At 46.7% G+C, this 23,544-nt stretch overlaps 1 protein-coding gene across 2 annotated transcripts in view; it reads left to right on the top strand.

The window, feature by feature from the left end:
- LOC144780849 (putative N-acetylated-alpha-linked acidic dipeptidase) overlaps positions 1–22,776 on the top strand; it is a 327,400-nt gene extending 304,624 nt beyond the window's left edge. For both annotated transcript variants that reach the window (XM_078659345.1, XM_078659344.1), the window contains one exon: positions 21,447–22,776. In XM_078659345.1, coding sequence (XP_078515471.1) covers positions 21,447–21,651 — 205 coding nt within the window. In that variant the 3' untranslated portion in view covers positions 21,652–22,776. The remainder of the gene's footprint in view (positions 1–21,446) is intronic.
- Positions 22,777–23,544: the final 768 nt, after the last annotated feature.

The raw sequence follows: 23,544 nt of genomic DNA, 5'->3' as shown, positions 1-23,544 counted from the left end.
CGGTAAATAAGGAGGCCATTTTAAAATCCTCCGCCTCACCCGTAAGGTCATATATGGAACTGGGCCTTGTTATTTAGCAAAAAAGCTCAACAGGTACCAGCCAGGAAGAATGTTAAGATCCCGTTCAAAATCTCTTCTTACCCTACTACAAGTTTGCACTGTACAAAGTGGGGGACAATCTTTCTCCTTTCTTGCCCCCTATCTCTGGAATAAGCTTCCGTCTCATCTTTTCTCCATCGCCGATCACAAGCATTTTCGGAAGGAATTAAAAACGTGGTTATTTGATCAGAAATAATTCTGTCCAAATTTGACTGCCAGTCTAGTGAAGTTCTTCAAGCGCCATGAAACCTTTTTGGTGATTAGTGCACTCAACAAGTTCCTTTGGCTTTGACTTTGGGTGAAATGGGGTAGATGGTGAGGGGTGTCCTCAGTGTGTGAAATGGGGTAGGTGGTAGGATGTGTCCTCTATGTGTGAAATGAAGTAGGTGGTAAGGGGTTTCCTCTATACGTGAAATGGGGTCTCTGGTAAGAGGTGTCATCTATGCTTGGAATGGGGTGCGTGGCAAGGGGTGTGTTCTCTATGTATCGAGTGGGGTGGGTGGTAAAGAGGTGTCCTTTATGCCTGCAGCGAGGTAGGTGGTAAAGGTTGTCCTCGATGCGTCACATGGGGTAGTGGTTAAGAGGTTTCCTCTCTGTGTGACATGGGGTAGGTGGTAATGGGTGTCCTCTATTCATGGAATGGGCAGGTATCAAGGGGTGTCCTCTATGAGTGAAATGGGGTAGGTGTTAAGGGGTGTTCTCTATCCGTGAAATGGGGTTGGTAGAAAGGGGTGTCCTATATTCATGAAATGGGATAGGTGGTAAGAGTTTTCTCTTTGTATGAAATTGGGTTGGTGTTAAGGGGTGTCCTCTATGCATGAAATGGGGTAGGTGGTAAGGGGTATCCTCAGTGTGTAAAATGGGGTCCCTGGTAAGGGTTATCCTCTATGTGTGAAATGGGGTAGGTAGGAAGAGGTGTCCTGCATGCTGTAAGTGGGGTAGTTCTTAAGAGGTATCCTCTGTGGATGAAATGGAGTATGTGGTAAGGGGTATCCCCAGTGTGTGAAATGGGGTCCCTGATAAGGGTATCCTTTATGCGGGAAATGGGGTAGGTGGTAAGAGGTGTCGTCTATGCGTGCAGTGGGGTAGGTGGCAAGAGTTTTCTCTGTGTGTGAAATTGGGTTGGTGGTAAGGTGTTTCCTTTATGCATGAAATGGGGTAGGTGGTAAGACGTGTCATCTGTGGGTGAAATGGGGTAGATGGTGAGGGGTGTCCTCAGTGTGTGAAATGCAGTAGGTGGAAAGTGGTGTCCTCTATCTGGCAAGTGGAGTAGGTGGTAAGAGGTGTCCTTTATGCGTGCAAGGGTGTCCTTGATGCATCAAATGAGGTAGGTGGTAAGAGGTGTCCCTAGGCGTGAAGTGGGGTTGGGTGTAAGAGATGTCCTCTCTGTGTGAAATGGGATAGGTCGTAATGGGTGTCCTCTAATCGTGAAATTGGCAGGTGGCAAGGGGTGTCCTCTGTGTGTTAAATAGGGTAGGTGATAAGGGGTGTATTCTATCCGTGAGATGGGGTTGGTGGTAATGGGTGTCCTCTATTCATGAAATGGGGTAGATGGCAAGAGTTTTCTCTTTGTGTGAAATTGGGTTGGTGGTAAGGGGTGTCCTCTATGCATCGAATGGGGTCGGTGGTAAGAGATGTCCTCCATGCATTAAATGGGGTAGGTGGTAAGAGGTGTCCTCTGTGGGGGAAATGGGGTCGGTGGTAAGTGGTGTCTTCAGTGTGTGAAAAGCAATAGTTGGAAAGGGGGGTCCTCTATATGCGAAATTGGGTATGTGGTAAGGGGTGTCCTCTATATGTGAAATGGGGTGGGTGGTAATTGGTGTCCTCTATAAGTGAAATGATGTAGGTGGTAAGGGGTTTCTTCTATGTGTGAAATGTGGTCCCTGTTAAGGGGTATCCTCTATAAGTGGAATAGGGTATGTGGTAAGAAGTGACCTCTATGCGTGCAGTGGGGTGGGTGTCAAGAGTTTTCTATATGTGTGTGAAATTGGGTTGGCGGTAAGGGGTGTCCTTTATTCGTGAAATGGGATAGGTAGTAAGAGGTGTCCTCTGCGCTTGAATCCCTGGTAAATAAACAACTTACCGCTCATTTGGAAAATCGCAGACTTCTTGATCCATCGCAATCAGGGTTTCAGTTGGCACATAGTACCGAAACAGCAGTAGTAGAGATAGTTGATAATATCAGGCTGGCCCTGGATAAAAGAGAAGCAGCTATGCTCATTCTTCTGGACCTGTCACCCGCCTTCGACACCATCTCCCACTATATTTTAGAACAGCGGCTCTGAGAGGTGGGAGTCAGGGAGAAAGCCCTGGACTGGTTCAAAAACTACCTAAGGAATCGTTCAACCACCATACATTTAGATATCCTGGCCTCATGTACTAGGCCAGTAAGCATAGGCGTCCCCCAGTGATCTAACCTGAGCCCTATGATTTTTAACCTCAATGTACCACCTTTGGCTAGGGTAATCAGGTCCTATGGTTTTGAGGCCGTGTCATACGCTGATGGCACTCAGCTCTTGATTAAGTTAGGACCCGACCCTACAGACACAATGATTTGGTTTAAAAACGGTATGATCCACATAAACAACTGGATGGCCAATGACAAACTACAGCTCAACGGTAGTGTAGTAAGTTGACTCGCAGGCAGGTTAATCATTAAGATGATTTATTGGAACAAGTGCTGCGCAGCAGCTCACACAGCCAGTTGATCATCAATAACAGTTCAAGTTCAAACAGCATTCTAAATAAGAATACAATAGGCAGAGGAGATAGAACATAGAGCATGGATAATTCTTACAAAGACTAGAAAGCCAACCTAACAGAACACTACATCATCCTCTCTCCTACAAAACAAAAGCAGAAGAAGGGAAGAACAGTAAAAGATCCAGAACAGAACAACCATGGAAATTAGCGGAACCTGGCAGGAGTGACTCGAGTGCGAGAGCTCCTGCGAGGTAAGACAGTAGCATAGGAAGTAGAGGGCAATGCAGGAACATCATGAGAGGATAGGGCAGGAGAACTCCTACGAGGCAACACAGAAGGAGCAGAAGAAGAAGAAGAAGAAGAAGAAGAAGAAGAAGAAAGAGAAACATCAAGAGGCAACATATGAGCATCATGAGAAGACTGAAGATGAGCAACAGATTTGCCCACTTTTACAACCCTGGCAACATTCCACCAGTTTTTCATGTTGACTCTCACAGAATTGCCACATACTTTGTCAATGACAAATGGTTCAGAGAATTTAGGATTACCCTTGGTAGAGTGAGTGGGTAACTTGATTCGAATTCTATCACCCACAACAAATGACTGGGAGACCACCTTCTTCCTGGAATCAAAAATATCCTTCTGTTTGGACTGGGCATGTACGACATTAGACCTAGCAACTTCATCAACATTGTCAATAGAGTTCAATTTCACCCAACGTGACATCCACCCAGGGCAAACCTTTGAACATGGTTTTCTCCCACGCAGCAGTTCAAATGGGGAAACCTTGGTGGAGGAGTGGGGAGTGGTGCGATAGAACCACAACATGGACCTGACAGCGTTCGGGACGTGACATCGTTGAGCAATGGCCCACTGAATGCAATTGTTAAGTACCCTGTTCATGCGCTCAACGAGACCATTCGTCTGAGGGTGATAAAGCGCACTCCTCAAATGATCAATGCCACTCAAATTCACAAAAGAACCAAATTCCTGACAAATAAATTGAGGACCATTATCGCTTACAATGGAGGAAGGAAAACCTTCACGCAAAAACAAGTCTTTCAAAAAATCAATATTCTTGGATGTGGCTTCACTTACAAAACGGACCTCTGGCCATTTAGAATAGTAGTCGACTGCAACTATCGCAAATCTGGAGTCAGGAGGAAGTAAATAGAACGGACCAACCAGATCGATACCAATCTTTTCCCACGGCCTATCCGGAAACTGGATGGGTTGAAGGGGAGGGGAACGTGTTTTCAAACACTTTTCAGCACTAGAGCAGACCACACACTCAGCAACGACAGTGTCTATGTCCTGATCCATCTTGGGCCACCAGTAATGCTCTCTAACCCTTCTTTTGGTTAGTGTTCTGCCAAGATGACCTTCATGCGCACCTTTGACTATCCTAATTCTAAGGTCACTGGGAGGAACAAGTCTATCACCACGCATGAGGATACCACCCTCAATAGAGAGTTCATCAGAAACTTTGACAAAGGTCTGAAGGGACACATGAACATTCTTTTCCCTGGGCCACCCTCCTCTGACAAATTTGATCACTTCACAAAGTAAGGTGTCACTGGACAAATGCTCCCTCCACTCTTTTTCACTAATAGAGCGCATATCATCAACCCCAACAAAAGCTACGAAACAGTCCTCCTCATCATAATCATCCTCACAATCCTTGTCAGCACCAACATCAACAGGATTCCTGGAAAGATAATCAGCCCTTATGTTCTTATTGCCAGGTATGTAACTGACCTCAAAATCGTACTGGAGTAGTTTCGTTGAAAGTCTGGCAATCCTAGGAGAATGGCCTTTAATCCGAACACCAGTAAGGATAGAAACTAAGGGACTGTGATCAGTCCTCAGACGAAAGCGTTTACCCCAAATATACGGATTAAATTTCCTAATGGCCCAACAACAAGCTAAGAGTTCTTTTTCAATAACTGCATAATTGGACTCCGCTCCACGAAGAACTCTTGAAGCATATCCAAGAGTGTGCTCCACCCCATTAACTTCCTGAGTGAGGACAGCCCCTAAACCAAAACCACTGGCATCCACAGTGATAGTGCACAACAAATTGGGATTAAAGGGCTTCAAAATTTTAGAACCGGTAAGTTCTTGTTTGATCCAAGAAAAAGTTTTTTCACAATTTGCATCCCATAGGAAAGGTACTTCTTTCTTAAGCATGTTGGACAATGGTTGAACTTTAGTGGCATAATCAGGTAAGAATCTAGCATAGAACTCACACAGTCCAATGAACGACTTCAAACCACACTTGTCTTTGGGTGCAGGACTGTCGACGATGGCCTTGACAAGACCAGGTCTGGGTTCTACACCCTTCTCAGATAACACATGTCCAAGATATTCTACCTTGGGCGCTCTAAAAATGCACTTTTCTTTCTTTAAAACAACCCCCGCACTACTCAGAGCTTTTAAAACTTCCTTCAGAGTTTTATCATGGTCATCACAATTTTTACCATGGATAAGTACATCGTCTTGAAAAACGACCTCCCCACTGATGTTTTTCAAAATATTGGTCATGATCCTTTGAAAGACAGCTGCCGCAGAGGCCAACCCAAAGGGCATACGGCAATACTGAAAGGAACCTATAGGGGATACAAAGGCAGTAAAGTGTCCGGAAGCAGGGTCGAGGACCACCTGGTGATATGCGGATGCTAGATCCAGCTTGCTGAACCACCTGGAACCATCAATAAGTGACAACATGTCGGGGATCTTGGGCAGGGGAAAGGAATCGACCCATATATTCCTATTTAGGCTGCGTAAGTCGACACAGACACGAAGCTCCCCAGTCTTCTTTTTAGCAACCACAAGGGGAGAAAGCCATAGGGAGGATTCAATGGGTTCAATTATTCCCCTGCTACAAAGGTCATAAAGTTCTGACTCGAGTTGCTCTCGCACACTGAATGGGACGTTTCTCAGTTTGTGTTTAATTGGGATTGCATTGTCTTTGACACGGATGGTATGCATGAATCCTTTCACTTCCCCCAACTTACTGCTAAAGACCCCAGGAAAATCTTTGGTTAAAGTGCAGACAAAATCAGCATTTTCAGTGGGAAGGAGATCGTTTGTGGGAGGACTGTCATCAGATTGAACAACAGCAATGGAAATGGGATCTTTGGTTCCAGGGCGGAGAACCATCTTAAATAAACCTTGGTGGAACCAACCAAGGATGTTCAACCCTTTGACTGACACATACACTTTGCCAAAAGATTTCCTCCCTCTGAATTCAATTGAGTCTTCAAAATATCCCAATAGTTCAATCTTCCTGCCCTCGTAATTCAAAGGTAGTCTGTCTGGAGGAAAGAGTTTGCGATCACCCCAAACCTCCTCGAAAAGTTCCTGGGTTAGCATAGTTATTCGTGCCCCGGAATCAACCAACAGGCAAACTACCTTATCTCCGATACCAAAATCGGAGTAAGGATCCACACATTCTGACTCAGGATCTTCAATGCTAACCACAGCTACCATGTCTCTCAGATCATCTTGAATACTAGTATCGTCCTGAGGGACGTCAGACACATAAGCAACTGAAGTGGGGGTATAATTACTGTTCCACTGTTTACCAGATTGAGGGAAAGAAGAGTTTCTTTTTACATTTTGGCACACTTTTGCAAAATGTCCAACTCTCCCACAAAGTCTACATGTGACACTCCTGGCTGGACAAGGACGACCAGATTTCGAATGAGGAAAATTGCCACACTTAAAACATATATTAGTTTGTTTGAAGAATTTGTTGTCGGCACGACCTAAAGTGCCCATCTTATTATCAACAACCTTAACAGAACTGACCACGGTTTCATCTTTAGCAATGGATGAGGAAGATCTAATATCCAATTCCTTGACAGAAAGTTTAGAAAATTCAATACTTTTCGCTACTCGCACAGTCTCCTCGAGAGAGGGATTATCAAGTGAGAGTAACTTCTGTTGAATATTTTTATCTAAACATTTGCAAATGTACTGGTCTCTTATCATTTGGTCCCTAAAATTTTCGAACTCGCACTCCGCACTCAGCACCCTAAGCGTAGAAATAAAATCTTCCACCTTCTCCCCCTGTTTTTGCTCAGATTTGAAGAATTTGTGCCTTACAACAACTATACTAGGCTTAATATCAAAACGCAGTTCAAGTATTTTTACTGTTTGATTGTAGTCATCCAAATCTTCTTCTTCAGGAGCAGGTACCAAGGGGGGTAAATGCTTGAAAATTGAGCGTCCTTCAAACCCCAAACTGTTCAGCAACAGGTATTTCTTCCTTTCTGCCCTGTATCTGGATGCACCAATAGCCCCTAAGTAAGTGGTGAAAGCGTCAAACCACTTTTCCCAGGCGATTGGAGGCTCACCTGGAAGATCAAGAAATGGTGGAGGGGGAGAAACTGCTTGCAAACTCATGTTTGTATGGATGTTGCAGAGCGCTGGGGAGAAACTCAGTCAAAATAATTATTGCAAGATAAATGTAGGAGAAAACAAAAATCGTGACTTAAATGGCCACTGCAACTGTGATGGACCAACACTGTCTCCTTGTTATGTGCTTAAAATAGTTACCAGCACTGTCTCCTCGTTATGTGCTTAAAATAGTTACCAGTACTGTCTCCTCGTTATGTGCTGAAAATAATTACCAGCTCTCAAGCACTTTAAAGTGTTCGAACTGTCTCCTCACTCCGTGGTAACAAAAGTGAATTTGTTGTCACTCACCTCATGAAAGTTAATTACATGGAGCAGTTCCACCTTAAGTAACTAGTCGCGCTTCTGTTTTTGCTCTGAAATTCGCTAACTTCTGCTGTACGTTAGCGGTGTGACAATAAACATTGAAAGAAAAAAAACGAAGATGATCTTAAAAAGGCCTCCAACGTTGCGTTTCAACGTCAGGGCGTTGCGTTCCAGTGACGTTTCTGGAATTAGTTTACGCCAGTTGCGTTGAGAAAGACATTTGCTCCAGTGGCTGGGCGTAATACAATACGCAAAGAGCGTAGACAATATACGCTTGGAGCGCAACTGACGTGAATAAACTGACTGACGGGAGACTGCTGCCGCTTCCCGTGAGAAGTCTTAAAAGTAAGTACAGTACCTTTCCTCAATTTCTTTGGTTCAGCGAGGTTGAGGGAAAGAGCGGGTGAACGGGTTCTTACAGCTGCTCGACGTATTCTCGAGTGGCGGTTCCGTTCCTCTGGATGCTCATCGTCCTTTGTTTCCAATGTACAGCTGAACTCTGGAATTGCCGAATTTCACTCCATAGACGCACGCGTGGAGGGCAGTCACTTGTTCAGATATCGTCGCCACGTATTTTGTAGTAAGTTGACTCGCAGGCAGGTTAATCATTAAGATGATTTATTGGAACAAGTGCTGCGCAGCAGCTCACACAGCCAGTTGATCATCAATAACAGTTCAAGTTCAAACAGCATTCTAAATAAGAATACAATAGGCAGAGGAGATAGAACATAGAGCATGGATAATTCTTACAAAGACTAGAAAGCCAACCTAACAGAACACTACAGGTAGCAAGATGGGGATCACCTTGTTTGGCAGGGCTGAAGAGCATTGGTCTAATAATTGGTGGCCCCAGGCATTGGGCCCATGCCCAACCCCTAAATAAGCAGGGTGTAGTCTTGGAATAACTATTGACAACAAACTGTCCATGAAAAATCATGTCAATCTTGTGTTGGGCACTTGTTATGGGATCCTGCGGAAACTACGTAAAATCTTCAAATGGTTACCTATTGAATCCAACAAACCTCAGGTGCAGGGTCTAATTGTAAGCCGTTTGGACTATGGGAACGCCTTATTAGCTTCCCTAAATGAAGATCTCTTTTCCAAACTACAGATGCTGCAGAACACTGCTGCCAGACTTATCTTAAATCTTCAACCGAGATCCCCCTCAGCCCCTAGTCTGAGGTCCCTCCACTGGCTTCCGGTAAATAGAGAGGCCATTTTAAAATCCTCCGCCTCACCCGTAAGGTCATATATGGAACTGGGCCTTGGTATTTAGCAAAAAAGCTCAACAGGTACCAGCCAGGTAGAATGTTAAGATCCAGTTCAAAATCTCTTCTTACCCTACTATGAGTTTGCACTGTACGATCCTTCACCTTTCTTGCCTCCTAGCTCTGGAATAAGCTTCCGTCTCATCTTCTCTCCATCGCCGATCACAAGCATTTTCGGAAGGAATAAAAAACGTGGATATTTGATCAGAAATAACGCTGTCCAAATTTGACTGCCAGTCTAGTGAAGTTATGCAAGTGCCATGAAACCTTTTTGGTGATTAGTGCACTCAACAAGTTCCTTTGACTTTGACTTTGGGTGAAATGGGGTAGATGGTGAGGGGTGTCCTCAGTGTGTGAAATGGGGTAGGTGGTAGGATGTGTCCTCTATGTTTGAAATGGGGTAGGTGGTAAGGGGTTTCCTCTATACGTTAAATGGTGGCTCTGGTAAGAGGTGTCATCTATGCGTGGAATGGTGTACGTGGCAAGGCGTGTGTTCTCTGTGTATCGAGTGGGGTAGGTGGTAAGAGGTGTCCTTTATGCCTGCAGCGAGGTAGGTGGTAAAGGTTGTCCTCGATGCGTCACATGGGGTAGTGGTTAAGAGGTTTCCTCTCTGTGTGACATGGGGTAGGTGGTAATGGGTGTCCTCTATTCATGGAATGGGGAGGTATCAAGGGGTGTCCTCTATGAGTGAAATGGGGTAGGTGTTAAAGGGTGTTCTCTATCCGTGAAATGGGGTTGGTGGAAAGGGGTGTCCTATATTCATATTCAGCGCTTTTAACGCGATCATTATTTTAATTTAATTGTAATCTGATTTGTGGGCTCTGCAGTCTGCCGGGTTTGTGTTAGGACACACTTGCACATTAATAGTGAATTGCACCGCGGTTGAGCGGGTCTTTAGTCGCTACCTTTGGGGTGGGAGCCATCTTGGGGGAGGAAGCGCCGGGTCGGGACACCATCTTTGTTTACAGGCTAGTTGCTGCCTGACGACCTCGCACGCTCGAGGCCATTTAAACCTGCCCCCATGCAAGCGCGCAGCGCACGCGCGCAGCGGGCGCGCTGTGGGCACGCCGGAGGCTCGCCAGAGGCGAGCCCATCTGTGCCCATCCATGACCAAACGGGACCCGGGGCCATGACCCCTGGTCCGCGTGTTATCTACACTGGCGTGGAGTTGGAGGCTCTCAATTCCGGCAATATTGCCATCAGTCAGGGATGTGTTGCTAGACTTAGGCAGGAAGGACTATTGATAGCCCCCAGTTCCTATCTAGGTCGGAAGGCCGCTGCTAAGGTCCAAGGCCTGCGCTATGGTCTCCTTAATACACGCTCCTTTCAACGCCATCATTTAGAAGTTTTCACTCTTCTGGAAGAAGGAGAATTGGACCTTCTTGGAATAACAGAAACATGGCTAGAAGACTCTTCAATGCCGGATCTCGTAGCCTCTTTGCCATCTGATTTTTTGTCACTTTTCTATAATCGAACGGAAGCTAGGAGAGGGGGAGGTGTGGCCCTTTTGTATAGCTCAAGCCTATTGGGCGAAAGGTTTCTGACCGAAAATCTGGCTGGCGTGGCAGTGATGGGGGTTAAGCTGAAGCTGGAGACAGACTGTTTGATCATTCTGTTAGTATATCGCCCCCCGTGGGCTTCGCCGGAATTTCCCGATCTGTTCATGAGATTGACCCAGGACATCCGCTCGAGATATGACAAAGTAGTCATAATGGGGGACTTCAATTACCATTAGGAAAAGGTCCCGAAAGAAGGTCAGGCATCACAGATTGAGGAGGCGCTAATTTCACTGGATCTGGCTCAACAAGTGAAGGGCCCGACACATGTTAAGGGACATACTCTAGACTTGGGTTGGATGACAGTCCCTGCGCAGGGCGCGGTAACGGCCCAGCCATGTGTATGGTCCGATCACCACTTGGTGAGAGGTGAGCTACTAGTGGACAAACAAATTACAACGACTAGAGGAGGGTGGAAGGCAGTTAGGAAGTGGAAAAACATCGATGGAGATAAAATGGTAAATCTACTTCGAACCAACCCCCCCCTTAACAACCGGACAGATAATCCAGAGCTCGTTTGTAGGGAACTTATGGATAAACTCTCGAAGGTCGTGGACCGAGTGGCACCAATCCGCAGGATGAACCTAGTGGACAGAGGACGAGGGGCCCTGTGGTATAATGAACCACTTAGAGAGAAGAAACGCGGGCTACGAAAATTGGAAAGAGCCTGGCGTAAGGACTACAATCCTGATTCTCGATGCAGATACATACAGGCACTTACTAGCTATAAGCAAGCGATTATAGCCAGGAAGTCCGAGTTTTTTGAAGAGAGGATTACAATGGCAACGAATCCCCAGAAAGAAGTCTTCCGAGTTCTCACGGAGCTTAGAAAAAATAAGGAACCGACTTCGGACTTCACTCTGGAAGATTGCCAAAAATTTCAGGACTTTTTTACTAATAAAATTATTGATATTGTCACTGAAATCACGGTGACCCCTAAGATAGACTGCCCGCCGCTGGTTATGCCAGTTAGAACGTCAGTGATAACTCCATTATCTACCTTACCCTTGATTACAAAGGAGAGGTTGTCTATTCTTATGGGGCGGGTCAAGTCGGGCTCCAGGTCGGATCCGTGCCCACCTGAAGTGCTTAAACTTGCACTCCCTGGCATAGAGGAAGATGTGCTGAGCCTCCTAAATCTATCTCTACAGGTAGGACAAGTGCCTGCCTCCTTTAAGGAAGCCCGGCTGATTCCCCTGCTAAAAAAAAACAGGGGCGGACGTGAAATGTCTGAAAAACTTCAGACCAATCTCCCAGTTGCCGTTTTTGGCGAAAGTACTGGAGCAACATGTTCTCACCACTCTGTCGGAACACCTGGAAACCAATATGTTGTTAGAGCCGAATCAGGCAGGTTTTCGTGCGAACCATAGCACGGAGCTTGTTATGCTGTCGATTGTAGATGAGCTAAGGAACAGAGCAGATAAGAAAACTCCGGGTGCCCTGGTGCTGCTGGACCTCTCCGCGGCATTTGATACCGTGTGTCATAAACAACTATTGTCGCGGATGAGGGACTTCGGTATTCAGGGCACAGCACATGCATGGTTCACATCTTTTCTTCAAGGGAGGATGCAGAGTTTGCAACTAGGTGACCTGCTTTCCACCGCAACAACGATCACCTTCGGAGTACCGCAAGGGTCTGCTCTGTCACCCCTTATGTTCAATATATATCTACAGCCTCTGATTCTAATGCTCAATCAAATGGACTGCCAGGTGTATAACTACGCGGATGGCACCCAACTTATCATCCAATTGGATGATAGTCAGGATGCCCCTGCAAGATTGCAAAATATTCTGAAAAACACAGCTAACTGGATGTCCGGGAACTCCCTAAAGATCAACCCGGATAAAACCGAGGTGTTGCCAATCACCATCGCTGGCAACCCATGGAGCGATCAGTTCTGGCCCAGGGAGCTGGGTATGCCCCCGGAACCGGCGGCAGTGGTTAAGAGCCTGGGCATCCATGTGGACGGTAAACTGTCCATGAAAAAACAAGTCACAGCTGTGGTGGGCACCTGCGTCGGCCTCCTCCGACAACTTAGGAAAGTTTCCTCGTTGCTGTCCTTTTCTACCCTGAGGAGTGCGGTCTCTGCTATGATTCTAGCCAGGTTGGACTATGGCAACTCGTTGTACATAGGACTACCACAAAGACTCCTAAACAGAATGCAGATTGTTATGAACGATGCCGCGAGACTCATTTTTAAAAAGCCGAGGAACACTCATGCATCCCCCCTCCTGCGCGAACTACATTGGTTGCCAGTTAAGCAGAGGCTAATGTTTAAGGGGCTATGTATTGTCCATAAAGTTCTTTATGGCAGGGCTCCTAATTACATGAAAGCACGTCTGCTTCCCTACAGACCGGGAAGGTTGCTTAGATCTGCAGAAGCTTTCCTCCTTGTCCAGCCACGCTGCAGACTGGCCACTGTGGGAGGTCGTGCTTTCTCACATACTCTCCCAGCTCTGTGGAATAAATTGCCATTGGAACTGCGGAAAGACACTAAGCTAATGTCTTTTCGAAAGAAATTAAAAACGGTGCTCTTCCAGCAAGCGTGGGACTGTCTTTAATTTGTAACCAACTGTATCCTTCTGAATCGCCTAGCGGACCCTGTCAAAGCGCTTAGAGACCTCTGGGTTATAGTGCGCTATATTTATCAAATAAATAAATGAAATGGGGTAGGTGGTAAGAGTTTTCTCTTTGTGTGAAATTGGGTTGGTGTTAAGGGGTGTCCTCTATGCATGAAATGGGGTAGGTGGCAAGGGGTATCCTCAGTGTGTAAAATGGGGTCCCTGGTAAGGGCTATCCTCTATGTGTGAAATGGGATAGGTAGGAAGAGGTGTTCTCCATGCTGTAAGTGGGGTAGTTCTTAAGAGGTGTCCTCTGTAGATGAAATGGAGTATGTGGTAAGGGGTATCCCCAGTGTGGGAAATGGGGTCCCTGGTAAGGGGTATCCTCTATGTGTGAAATGGGGTAGGTGGTAAGAGGTGTCGTCTATGCGTGCAGTGGGGTAGGTGGCCAGAGTTTTCTCTGTGTGTGAAATTGGGTTGGTGGTAAGGGGTGTCCTTTATGCATGAAATGGGGTAGGTGGTAAGACGTGTCATCTGTGGGTGAAATGGGGTAAATGGTGAGGGGTGTCCTCAGTGTGTGAAATGCAGTAGGTGGAAAGTGGTGTCCTCTATCTGGCAAGTGGAGTAGGTGGTAAGAGGTGTCCTTTATGCGTGCAGTGGGGTAGGTGGTAAAGGTTGTCCTCGATGCAGCAAATGGGGTAGGTGGTAAGAGGTGTCCTCTAGGTGTGAAACAGGTTGGGTGTAAGAGATGTCCTCTCTGTGTGAAATGGGATAGGTCGTAATGGGTGTCCTCTAATCGTGAAATTGGCAGGTGGCAAGGGGTGTCCTCTGTGTATTAAATGGGGTAAGTGATAAGGGGTGTTTTCTGTCCGTGAGATGGGGTTGGTGGAAAGTGGTGTCCTCTATTCATGAAATGGGGTAGGTGGCAAGAGTTTTCTCTTTGTGTGAAATTGGGTTGGTGGTAAGGGGTGTCCTCTATGCATGGAATGGGGTAGGTGGTAAGAGGTGTCCTCTAGGTGTGAAACAGGTTGGGTGTAAGAGATGTCCTCTCTGTGTGAAATGGGATAGGTCGTAATGGGTGTCCTCTAATCGTGAAATTGGCAGGTGGCAAGGGGTGTCCTCTGTGGGGGAAATCGGGTAGGTGGTAATTGGTGTCCTCAGTGTGTGAAAAGCAATAGTTGGAAAGGGGTGTCCTCTATGTGTGAAATGGGGTAGGTGGTAAGAGGTGTCCTGTATGCACAAAATAGGGTACAAAGTGATGGGCATACTCCAAGCGTGAAATGGGGTAGGTGGAAATAGGTGTTGTCTATATGTGAAATGGGGTAGGGGCTAAGGGGATTCCTTTATGCGTGGAATGGGGTCACTGGTAAGAGGTGTCTTCTATGTGTGAAATGTGGTAGGTGGTAAGAGGTTTCCTCTATGCATGAAATGGGGTGCGTGGCAAGGGGTGTGTTCTCTATGTGTGAAGTGGGATAGGAGGTAAGAGATTTCCCCTATGCGTGCAATGGGGTAGGTGGTAATGGGTGTTTTTGATGTGTCAAATTGGGTGGGTGGTGAGAGGTGTTCTCTATGTGTGAAATGGGGTAAGTGGTAAGTGGTGTTCTTTGTGCCTAAAATGAGGTCGGTGATAAGGGGTGTCCTCCATGTGTGAAATGGGGTAGGTGGTAAGGGGTGTACTCTATGCATGAAATCAGGTAGGTGGTAATGGGTGTTCTCTATGCATGAAATGGGGTAGGTGGTAAGGGGTGTCCTGTTTGTGAAATGAAGTAGGTGGTAAGGGGTGTCCTTTATGCGTGCAATGGGATAGGTGGTAAGGGGTGTACTCTATGCATGAAATCAGGTAGGTGGTAATGGGTGTTCTCTATGCATGAAATGGGGTAGGTGGTAAGGGGTGTCCTGTTTGTGAAATGAAGTAGGTGGTAAGGGGTGTCCTTTATGCGTGCAATGGGATAGGTGGTGGGGGTGTCCTCTATTCAGGAAATGGGGTAGGTGGTATTGGGTGTCCTTTATGCGAGAAATGGGGTAGGTGGTAATGGGTGTCCTGTATGCATGTAGTGGTGTAGGTGGTAAGGGATGTCCTCTATGTGTGAAATGGGGTAGATGGTAAGGGATGTCATCTATGTGTGAAATGGGGTAGAAGGGAAGGGGTGTCCTCTATGCATGAAATCGGGCAGGTGGTAATGGGTGTTCTCTATGCATTAAATGGGGTAGGTGGTAAGGGGTGTCCTCAGTTTGTGATATAGGAAGGTGGCAAGGGGTGTCCTCAATGGGTTAAATGGGATAGGTGGTAAGGGGTGTCGCCTATTCAGGAAATGGGGTAGGGGGTAAGGGGATTTCATTATGCATAGAATGTGGTGCGTGGCAAGGGGTGTGTTCTCTTTGTGTGAAGTGGGATAGGAGGTAAGAGGTTTCCTCTATCTGTGCAGTGGGGTAGGTGGTAATGGGTCTTCTTGGGTAGGTGGTGGGAGGTTCCTGTGTGCATGAAGTTGGATAGGTGGTAAGGGTTGTCCTCTATGCATGAAATGAGATTGCTGGTAAGGGGTGTCCTCTGTGTTTAAAATGGAGTTTGTGGTAAGACGGATAAGATGTGTCCTCTGTGCATGAAACGGGGTAGGTGGTAAGGGGTCTCCTCTATACGTGATGTAGGGTAGGTGGTAAGAGATGTCTTGTATGCGTGAAATGGGGTAGGTAGTAACGGTTCTCCTCCATGCGTGAAGTAGGGGAGGTGGTAAGAGATGTCTTCTATGCGTGTAATGAGGCAGGTAGTAAGGGGTGTCCTCTGTGTGGCAAATGGGGTAGGTGGTAAGGGGTGTCCTCTATTCATGAAATGGGGTAAGTGGTAAGGGGTGTCCTCTGTGTGTGAAAGGGGGTAGGTGGTAAGAGGTGTTCTCTATTCATGAAAGGGGGTAGGTGGTATGGGGTGTTCTCTATTCATGAAAGGGGGTAGGTGGTAAGGGGTGTTCTCTATTCATGAAAGGGGGTAGGTGGTAAGGGGTGTTCTCTATTCATGAAAGGGGGTAGGTGGTAAGGGGTGTCCTCTATGCGTGAAGTAGGGGAGGTGGTAAGAGATGTCTTCTATGCGTGTAATGGAGTAGGTGGTAAGGGCTGTCCTCTGTGTGTGAAATGGGGTAGGTGGTAAGGGCTGTGGCTCATTCCTTCTTGGTAGTCAGAGCTATGGCTGATGCACTGTGTGTGAGGGATAGTGTAGTTGATTCCTTGTAGCTGGTGTTTGAGGTGTGGATGAATGATTGATTTATTGATCAATTCATTTATTGAGAGGTTTATTGATCGCACTGTCCCTGAAGGGGTGTTCTGAATCCATGGTCTGCAAAAGCAGCTCATAGAAAAGATTGATCTGAGAAAAGGTGTGACATAGTTCTGATAAAGTTTTACATTTTTTCCTGAAGACAAGATGAGAAGTGATGTGGGATTGGCTCCGGGCTTTGCAGTGAGGTACCGAAAGGATCGACCTCTGATCCTCTATTCCTATTGGTAGATGATTGAGAGGTTAGCCAAAGTCGAGTGGAGCGTAGGAGAGGGCATGTAGCGCCTGAAGGCCTGCGGTATACACAGCCATGCCAAGTACCACATTTTACAGGTTGGATTAATGTCTTTTAGGGTTGGTGTTCTCATCATTACAGTAAAATGCTTCGCCAGTATGATAACGACAACATATACGATGTCTGTACCCCTCATCCCATGACTCCCCACTGTGTCTTTCAGCCCAGACTACACTAAGATTAAACATGTAACGAATGTTGTGCCACTCATGGACTCCACTGTGGACATGATCAGTCTGCCATCTAGACTTAGGGGCATATCATCAAGCCCATTATCGCTGCTTTAGCGGGTGTCCTCGACAAAAAGCGGCGATAATGGCATCGCACTATTAGCAAGGACACGCTAGCGCTTCTTTCCTTGTCTCAGCACCGGTTTTCCTTATGCCTTGCATCGCATCGCTAATGAGATGGTAAGTAGGCGTTCCCAAGAGAAACAACATTAAAAATATTGCTATCTGTCCTTCGCAGTATTTACAGGCCCGCCCAGGACACCCATAGCGATATTAAAAGCTGCGCTAACCGCTGTTATCACTGGTATTTTACGTCTGATAAAATTCTGACTTCACTAACTTTTACATGGGAGGTGGATAATGCAAAAATCCATATCTCCCTATTTCTAAGGGTTCCCCAATCGCTGCAGGTTTTTCGCTGGATTCACAGCGATAAACCTGCATTTAGCCACTATCGCCGGATTTTTCATTGCCGTGGAGATAAGCATTATAAATAACGCAATATCTCAGCGATCCAATCCGGCGATAGCTGGAGTTAATCAAAATCGCGCTAAGCGAGCTCGCCGATATTTATCGCTGATGGTTGATGATATGCCCCTTAGTGAGTCATTTGCTAATTACGAAAGAGCCGCTTTCTGGGGCATATTACCAACAACTAGCGATAATTTTTGTCTCTAACTTGTTTAGAGACAAAAATTATCGCCGCACATCGGCGATTTTTATCGCAGATAAACCTTGCTATTAGCAAGGTTTATCGCAAATGCGATAAAAAACGGCCGCAATGCATGAATATCGCTGAAAAGTCAGCGATATTCATGCATCATCGAGCAAATGCTCTTAGCCATGTTATCCACCTCCCATTGGATAACATGGTGAAGAACTGATCAGGGCAGGTGTTAGCTTTTGGAGATATTCGCGCTTAGCGCGAATATCTCCAAAAGTTGGTAATAGGAGATAGCGATGTTAGCGACTGTTTCCAGTCGCTAACATCTTGGCACGCCCACTTTGCATGTCATTAGTGATAAATATCACTGACATGCAAAGTGGGGCCCAAGATGGTCGCTATCTCCTACTAGCTGTCACTAACTGGTGTTAGCGACAGCTTGGTAATAGGGAGATAATTTTATCTCCGCTTTCTTGGCTTTTAAAGCCAACAAAGCGGAGATAAACCCCTTGATAATATACCCCTCTGACCCTGCAACTGGCGCTGACTCGTGAAAGCCAGGACCGCATCGAGATCCACCCTGACCTGTAGAAGGACACTTCTCTGAGCTGAAAAATCCATCGAAGATGAGTTTTAAGACAAGTCCAGTTAGGTGTCCAGTATTGAGACTGCTCAGACCCCTCCCACACAGGGGGAGCAGGAGGATGAAGCAACAGGCAGTATCAAACATCTTTGGGGTGCCTTTTCATGGGGGGAGTCTAGCAGGGTGTTGGGGGATTGCTGGAGTAGAGTCAGCCGGACCCCCTGAGTCTGGCCAGTCTTTCAGTAACCAAGCAGAGCCCGGTGCCACAAGTAAAGCCGGGGTCCGGCTGTTCCTGGGCCGGCTTTGAGCACAGAGGACTCCTGACGGAAGAGTCCAGTCGTAGGTGAATGTTGGGGTTGAGGGGTGCACCGGGGCAGCCACAGTCTGGAGCCTGGCACCTACGAGGGGGGAACCGCAACTGCAAGCGATGCCTGAAAACACAAGGTCACAGGTCAGAGCCCTGCACCGACTCTCAGGCAAGGAACCCTACCCCAGACCCTGGCCCCAGCCTCTGCTCACCCTAGTACCCCTTCCCCCCTCCCGGGCCCTTCAGAGCCAAGAGAAAGGCGCGATGTACATGGCCAGGGCCCTTAATAGACCCAGAGGAGGTGGCTTCTTCAGTGACTGAATCACAGCTCGAGACAATTGTGATCCTCTGCAGACTTTAGAGCATGGGTAAAATTGACCTATTCCCAGATGGTAGCCAGGCTCACACCAGGAGACCTTCCTTGGGCCGCGCGCCATGAATGAATGATTGATTGATTGAAGTCATATCCGTGGAGTGCGAGGGTGGCTGAGGTCCCGGTGTGGGGAGAGTGGGTGTAGGGCTGTATGTAGTCATGTCCTGTACAGGGACGTTCAAGCCCTTTATGCTGAGTTCTGGCCCAGTGGAGGCCACTGTGGGTGAACGTCAGTGGAGTCTGTGCCTTTAAATGTAAGGGTAGCATGATTTACATCCTGCAGAGTGGGTGTGGCGTGGGTGGAGTCCCTGCAGGCCAGGGGTTGGTGTAGTCATGAGGCTCAGGCAGGTTGTCCATGGTTTCCTAATAGGGTGTCAGGTGTGTGTGACCGGGTGCAGAGGTGCTACTGACGTTTTAGAGCCACTGGGGTTGGTGCTTCCTTAGGGTGAGTGGGTGTTCCTCTGGGGGGTGCCTCTGTTGCTTGGATTGACCCCCTATAGGATGGAAGATGGTGTGGTGGTGGCACGTGTTCTGTGGGGACACCTGTGATTGGTTGCTCAATAAGCGTGGGACATGAGTGGCCACGCCTTTGTGGGTGCCAATTGTGGCTCTGCCTTCAGTGGATTGGTTGACTCTGGGTCATACAATCTGCTCTGTTGGTCTTGGGTGAATGCTTTGGGGGTTTGCTTTCTTCAGTTTGTAGGGATCAGTGATAAGGCTGCAGAGCTCCCATACTGCCCTGTGCTCCATGAATAAAAGTGAGCCATGCTGGTGTGAACTGTGAGGTGATTGGTCCCTGGTTGTTATGAACTGCTGGGATTATTTTCCCAGAGATTAAGGAACACGCACCGCGTCAGGTTGTCACGGGCTGTGTGCGTTGAGTTACACTGTGATGAGGGTTTTATTCATGTTTCTCAAACAGGAGCTTTGCTGTGGCTGGTCCTTATGAAGCGGAGGGTCGGTGCCCCGGGTTTAGGAACAAGCACAGGTGCTCCCACTGATACTGTCCTTTGTTGGGGTTGATGCCTCTTGTTTGCATGGATTAATTATTGGATTCTTATCCATATGATGTTAAAATGAGGGGGTTCTTCCGCAGCTCAATCTATGGCTGAATCAGGCACACCTCAGTCTTCCACAATTAAAAAGGGAGAAACATGTCCGCTGGTGTGTCCGCCGGCAAGATCTCTGGCATATATCTGGCCGATTGTTGTGAGTGTGTGAAATATAAAGCTCCAATGCAATGTTCTCCTGAGTGCCACCAACTGAGGAGTCTGTTGTTCTTGGGTGTATTATGAGTCCTGGGTGGGTCACAATATTGTCTATGTTGTGTCTTGGTTGTATAAAAGTACAATTATGTCAGCCCTGGGGACGGGAGTTGGTAGGTTGCTGTTCTTGAATATTGTGCATTAATTCTATCAATTTGTGATGTTGTCACCCCTGGGACTCTGGTGTTGTTGTTTGTCCGTATTTCCATACATGAATGGGGTTGTTGACTCTGGGTATAAGAACTGCTTGATAGTTGTGCTGGGTCGTTGGCCTGGTTGAATACATTGGCTGTAGTTCCAGGGTTTTATGAAATGGTGGGACTGTACCCCTGGGTGAGGTGCTGATGTAGTGTATACTCCTTGGTGGTATGTTTTTTTTATATGGTATGGCTTTTGTCCGCCGGTTGTAAGAGTTATTTTTGTTGATGATTTTTTTCAGCAATATTTTTATAATCCCTGTGTTGGGTTCTTTGCGTTGAGTTCCATGGGTCGGTGGGGTTCTCGTCCATAGGTTTCATAAGCGTGTGGTGCACCAATTGTGCTATTACTTGTTTTCTGTTGATTGATAGGTTGCTGGTTGCTCTTCGATTGAACAACTTGCCATTGCTGGGATTCTGAGGTTTTTAGTCGGGAGTAGTATTTACTGCGGGGTGGTATGAATTGTTGGGCTTGTTGTCCATAGGTTCTACAGATTACCGGCATTGTTGGTCCTCAGCTATGCAAAGCCTTGGTGCTCTCATCTGTTGGTTGCATAAATTCCCAGGATGGTATGTATGGGTAGGATTGTAGCCCTGGGGTTTGAATGGATTGGTATTTTGGGGTTTCTGAGTTATTTTACATGGAGGAGTTGTTGCCTGATGGTGTGTGAATTGCCTGGTTAGTTCTTCCAATATTTTGTGGGTGACTGAGCTTCGTGTACTGCTGGTACAGTGTGATTGTGGTTGACAGACCAAATGATTATTGGTGCCAGGGTATACAGGCTGCCGCACCACTACCTGTGTTTTTAAAGTACTTGAAACCAATGCTGGTTTCCATTTCAATCTCCAAAAAACATCAACCTCACAGAACCAGCCACCATTAATGGTCCTTAATATCACAAGATGAAAAACAAAATAATGTATATTCTTAGTTTCTTTTATTTGTTTCTTGGCACCCCACATGCACTTTTTACAAAACAGCCAACACGTTTCGCCCACAATTCGGGCTTCTTCAGGGCGTGATCAGACTGGGTAATCCCCCGCTGGGAGTGTCCTAGAGTTGGAAAAAAAGTCCTCATCACAATTTTCATGTGTAGTGCCATGAAACGAATAAAAGAAACTAAGAATATACAAAGAACAAATGACTCTGTCATCGTGATTTCGCTGTTTTGTGGATTATCCCAAGGACTTTGTTCAGATATCCCCATTTATATCCCTCTCTTATGTTGTTTTTCATGTTGTGATTGTGGTTGACTCCTTATGCCCCCACTGGCACCTTAGGTGTGTGACGCCCTCACTCTGTCACATGGTAATCTTCTGTGTCTCTTTTACTCTTCATTGCTTTCTCCAGACACATCATTTATGCTCCAAACCAGCACAACAGCTATGCGGCCTCCAACTTCCCAGGGCTGGCGGCCGCTCTCTTTGACATCGAGAATGATGTGCAGCAGACGGCGCGCTGGGATCAAGTGAAGAAGCAGATTTCCATCATCATCTTCACCATCCAATCAGCTGCTAGCACCCTGCGAGATGCAAGTGATATTGGAGGATTATAGACTGGACAAATGGCAGTCATGGACCACCAACACCTTGAGACCATCACGGGTGATTTGCTGTGTTTTATAAATGCTGATTGATTGATTAACCACATCATGTAATCCATCTCAGAAGACACCGATCAGGAACATGCAACAGAAGCAAACAATGTAGATATGATGAGAAACAACAAAACACACTACATGAGACACCAATGAGAAACAAACAATGTAATCCCCCAAAAGATAGCATTATCCCATCCAACCACAAACTCAAGACTGATCTACGTATGAAGCATCTAACTGCCCTCAACTGCTCACCTCACATTATAGACTCTGCAAGATCTCTGGGAATTACAATTGACAAGCACCTGAACATGCAGATTGCATCAGTACTGCAACCAAAGGAGAGAATTATCAGTTGAGCATATTAAGGACATTAAGACCTTTCCTCCCCCATGACGACCTCAAATCAGCGGTCCAAGCTCTAGTTATTCCCAGGAAGGACTATGGAAGCTCAACCCTTTGTGGCCTTCCTAGGTCCAAGCGGGTGCCTCCAAGGGACTCTCCTAACACTGCTGCCAGGATCATCACAGCAACAAAAAGAAACAAACACATCTCCCGGATCTCACATCCTTCAATGGCTCCCATATGAGGCAAGAATCCAACTAAAAATGGCTTACATGACTCGCAAAGCCGTACACTTCGGCACACCAAGATACTGGGCACAACAATTAGAATTACCTGGTGGAGGCAGATCCATCTCGAAGCACCAGCACCTTGTTGCTAAAACCACATATATTCCACAAACAAAAAAACGTGCAACAGATCCTTCCCTGGTATTGCGCTGAAAATGTGGAACTCCCTGCCTCCGAGATTCATACTGATCCCTTCGGCTGCATCCTTGAAAAGAAATTCAAATAACTACTTAGGAGCAAATGCCTGCTCGAGGTTCACACATTTCGACTCTTGTTCTTCACCCATGATCATTATTTGTCAGTTGTATATCTCCCTTTTGACTTGTCCGATGGAGGCTGTTGTCCTCTGTTTTCTATTTACACAGTTTGAACCTTTCTAATGCATTATGCTTTTCTCTTGTTTCTTACTTGTTACATACTTCAGATCACCTTTAAAGTGCTCTGATACCCTCAAGGGTCACATTTGTGCTATATAAAATATTATGAATAAATGTGTGCAAAACCCAACGTCAGCATGGCACGTTTACATGTCCCTCCTGTGAACGAAACACCCCCTCAACAGCATCTGTGCCATCATCTAGTTCACATGCAAAGGACGTCAGTGTCACAACACCTGCTGCTGTGCCTGAGATGTGGGTCTGCACGATGCCGGGTGTTGCACCGCTGCTGATATGCAATGGCCTTTATCATGCCTGCGATGTGGTTGGGGGTAAAATTTGCTTTGTTCAGCATTCCGTCCATAATTTGTTCATTTTGCTTTTGTTGCCCTAAGTGGGAAGGGTATGCAGAGATGTGGGTCCCATCCTCACTACACCACTGGATTCAGGCTATCCTGGCTGATGATACCCCGAAACCGGTCCCAGTATTCTGGCATGGCAATTCAAGCTGGACTGTTCCCATGAGGAACAGGGTCAAGACTGATTTGCATATGGCTAGGTCCAAGCTGGGGTGACATGGTGAGCAAAGGAACGATGGAATAAACCCAGATGTTTGTGACTGGCGGTGAACGTTTGTATTGTTCAGCATTCCTAGCATCATGTGTTCCTTTTGCGATGTGGGTCTGCACAGTGCCAGGTGTTGCACCCCTGCTGATATGCAATGGTCTCCTTCACGCCTGCGAAGTGGGTCTGCACGGCGCCAGGAGTTTCACCACAGCTGATCTGCAGTGGCCTCTTTCACTCTTGTGATGTGGTTCTTCTCGTGCCAGGTGTTTCAC

Source organism: Lissotriton helveticus, chromosome 9, assembly GCF_964261635.1.
Source record: "Lissotriton helveticus chromosome 9, aLisHel1.1, whole genome shotgun sequence".
Lineage (NCBI taxonomy): Eukaryota > Metazoa > Chordata > Amphibia > Caudata > Salamandridae > Lissotriton > Lissotriton helveticus.
Note: the sequence above shows the minus strand (reverse complement) of the source record. Positions and strands in the feature narration are given on the sequence as shown.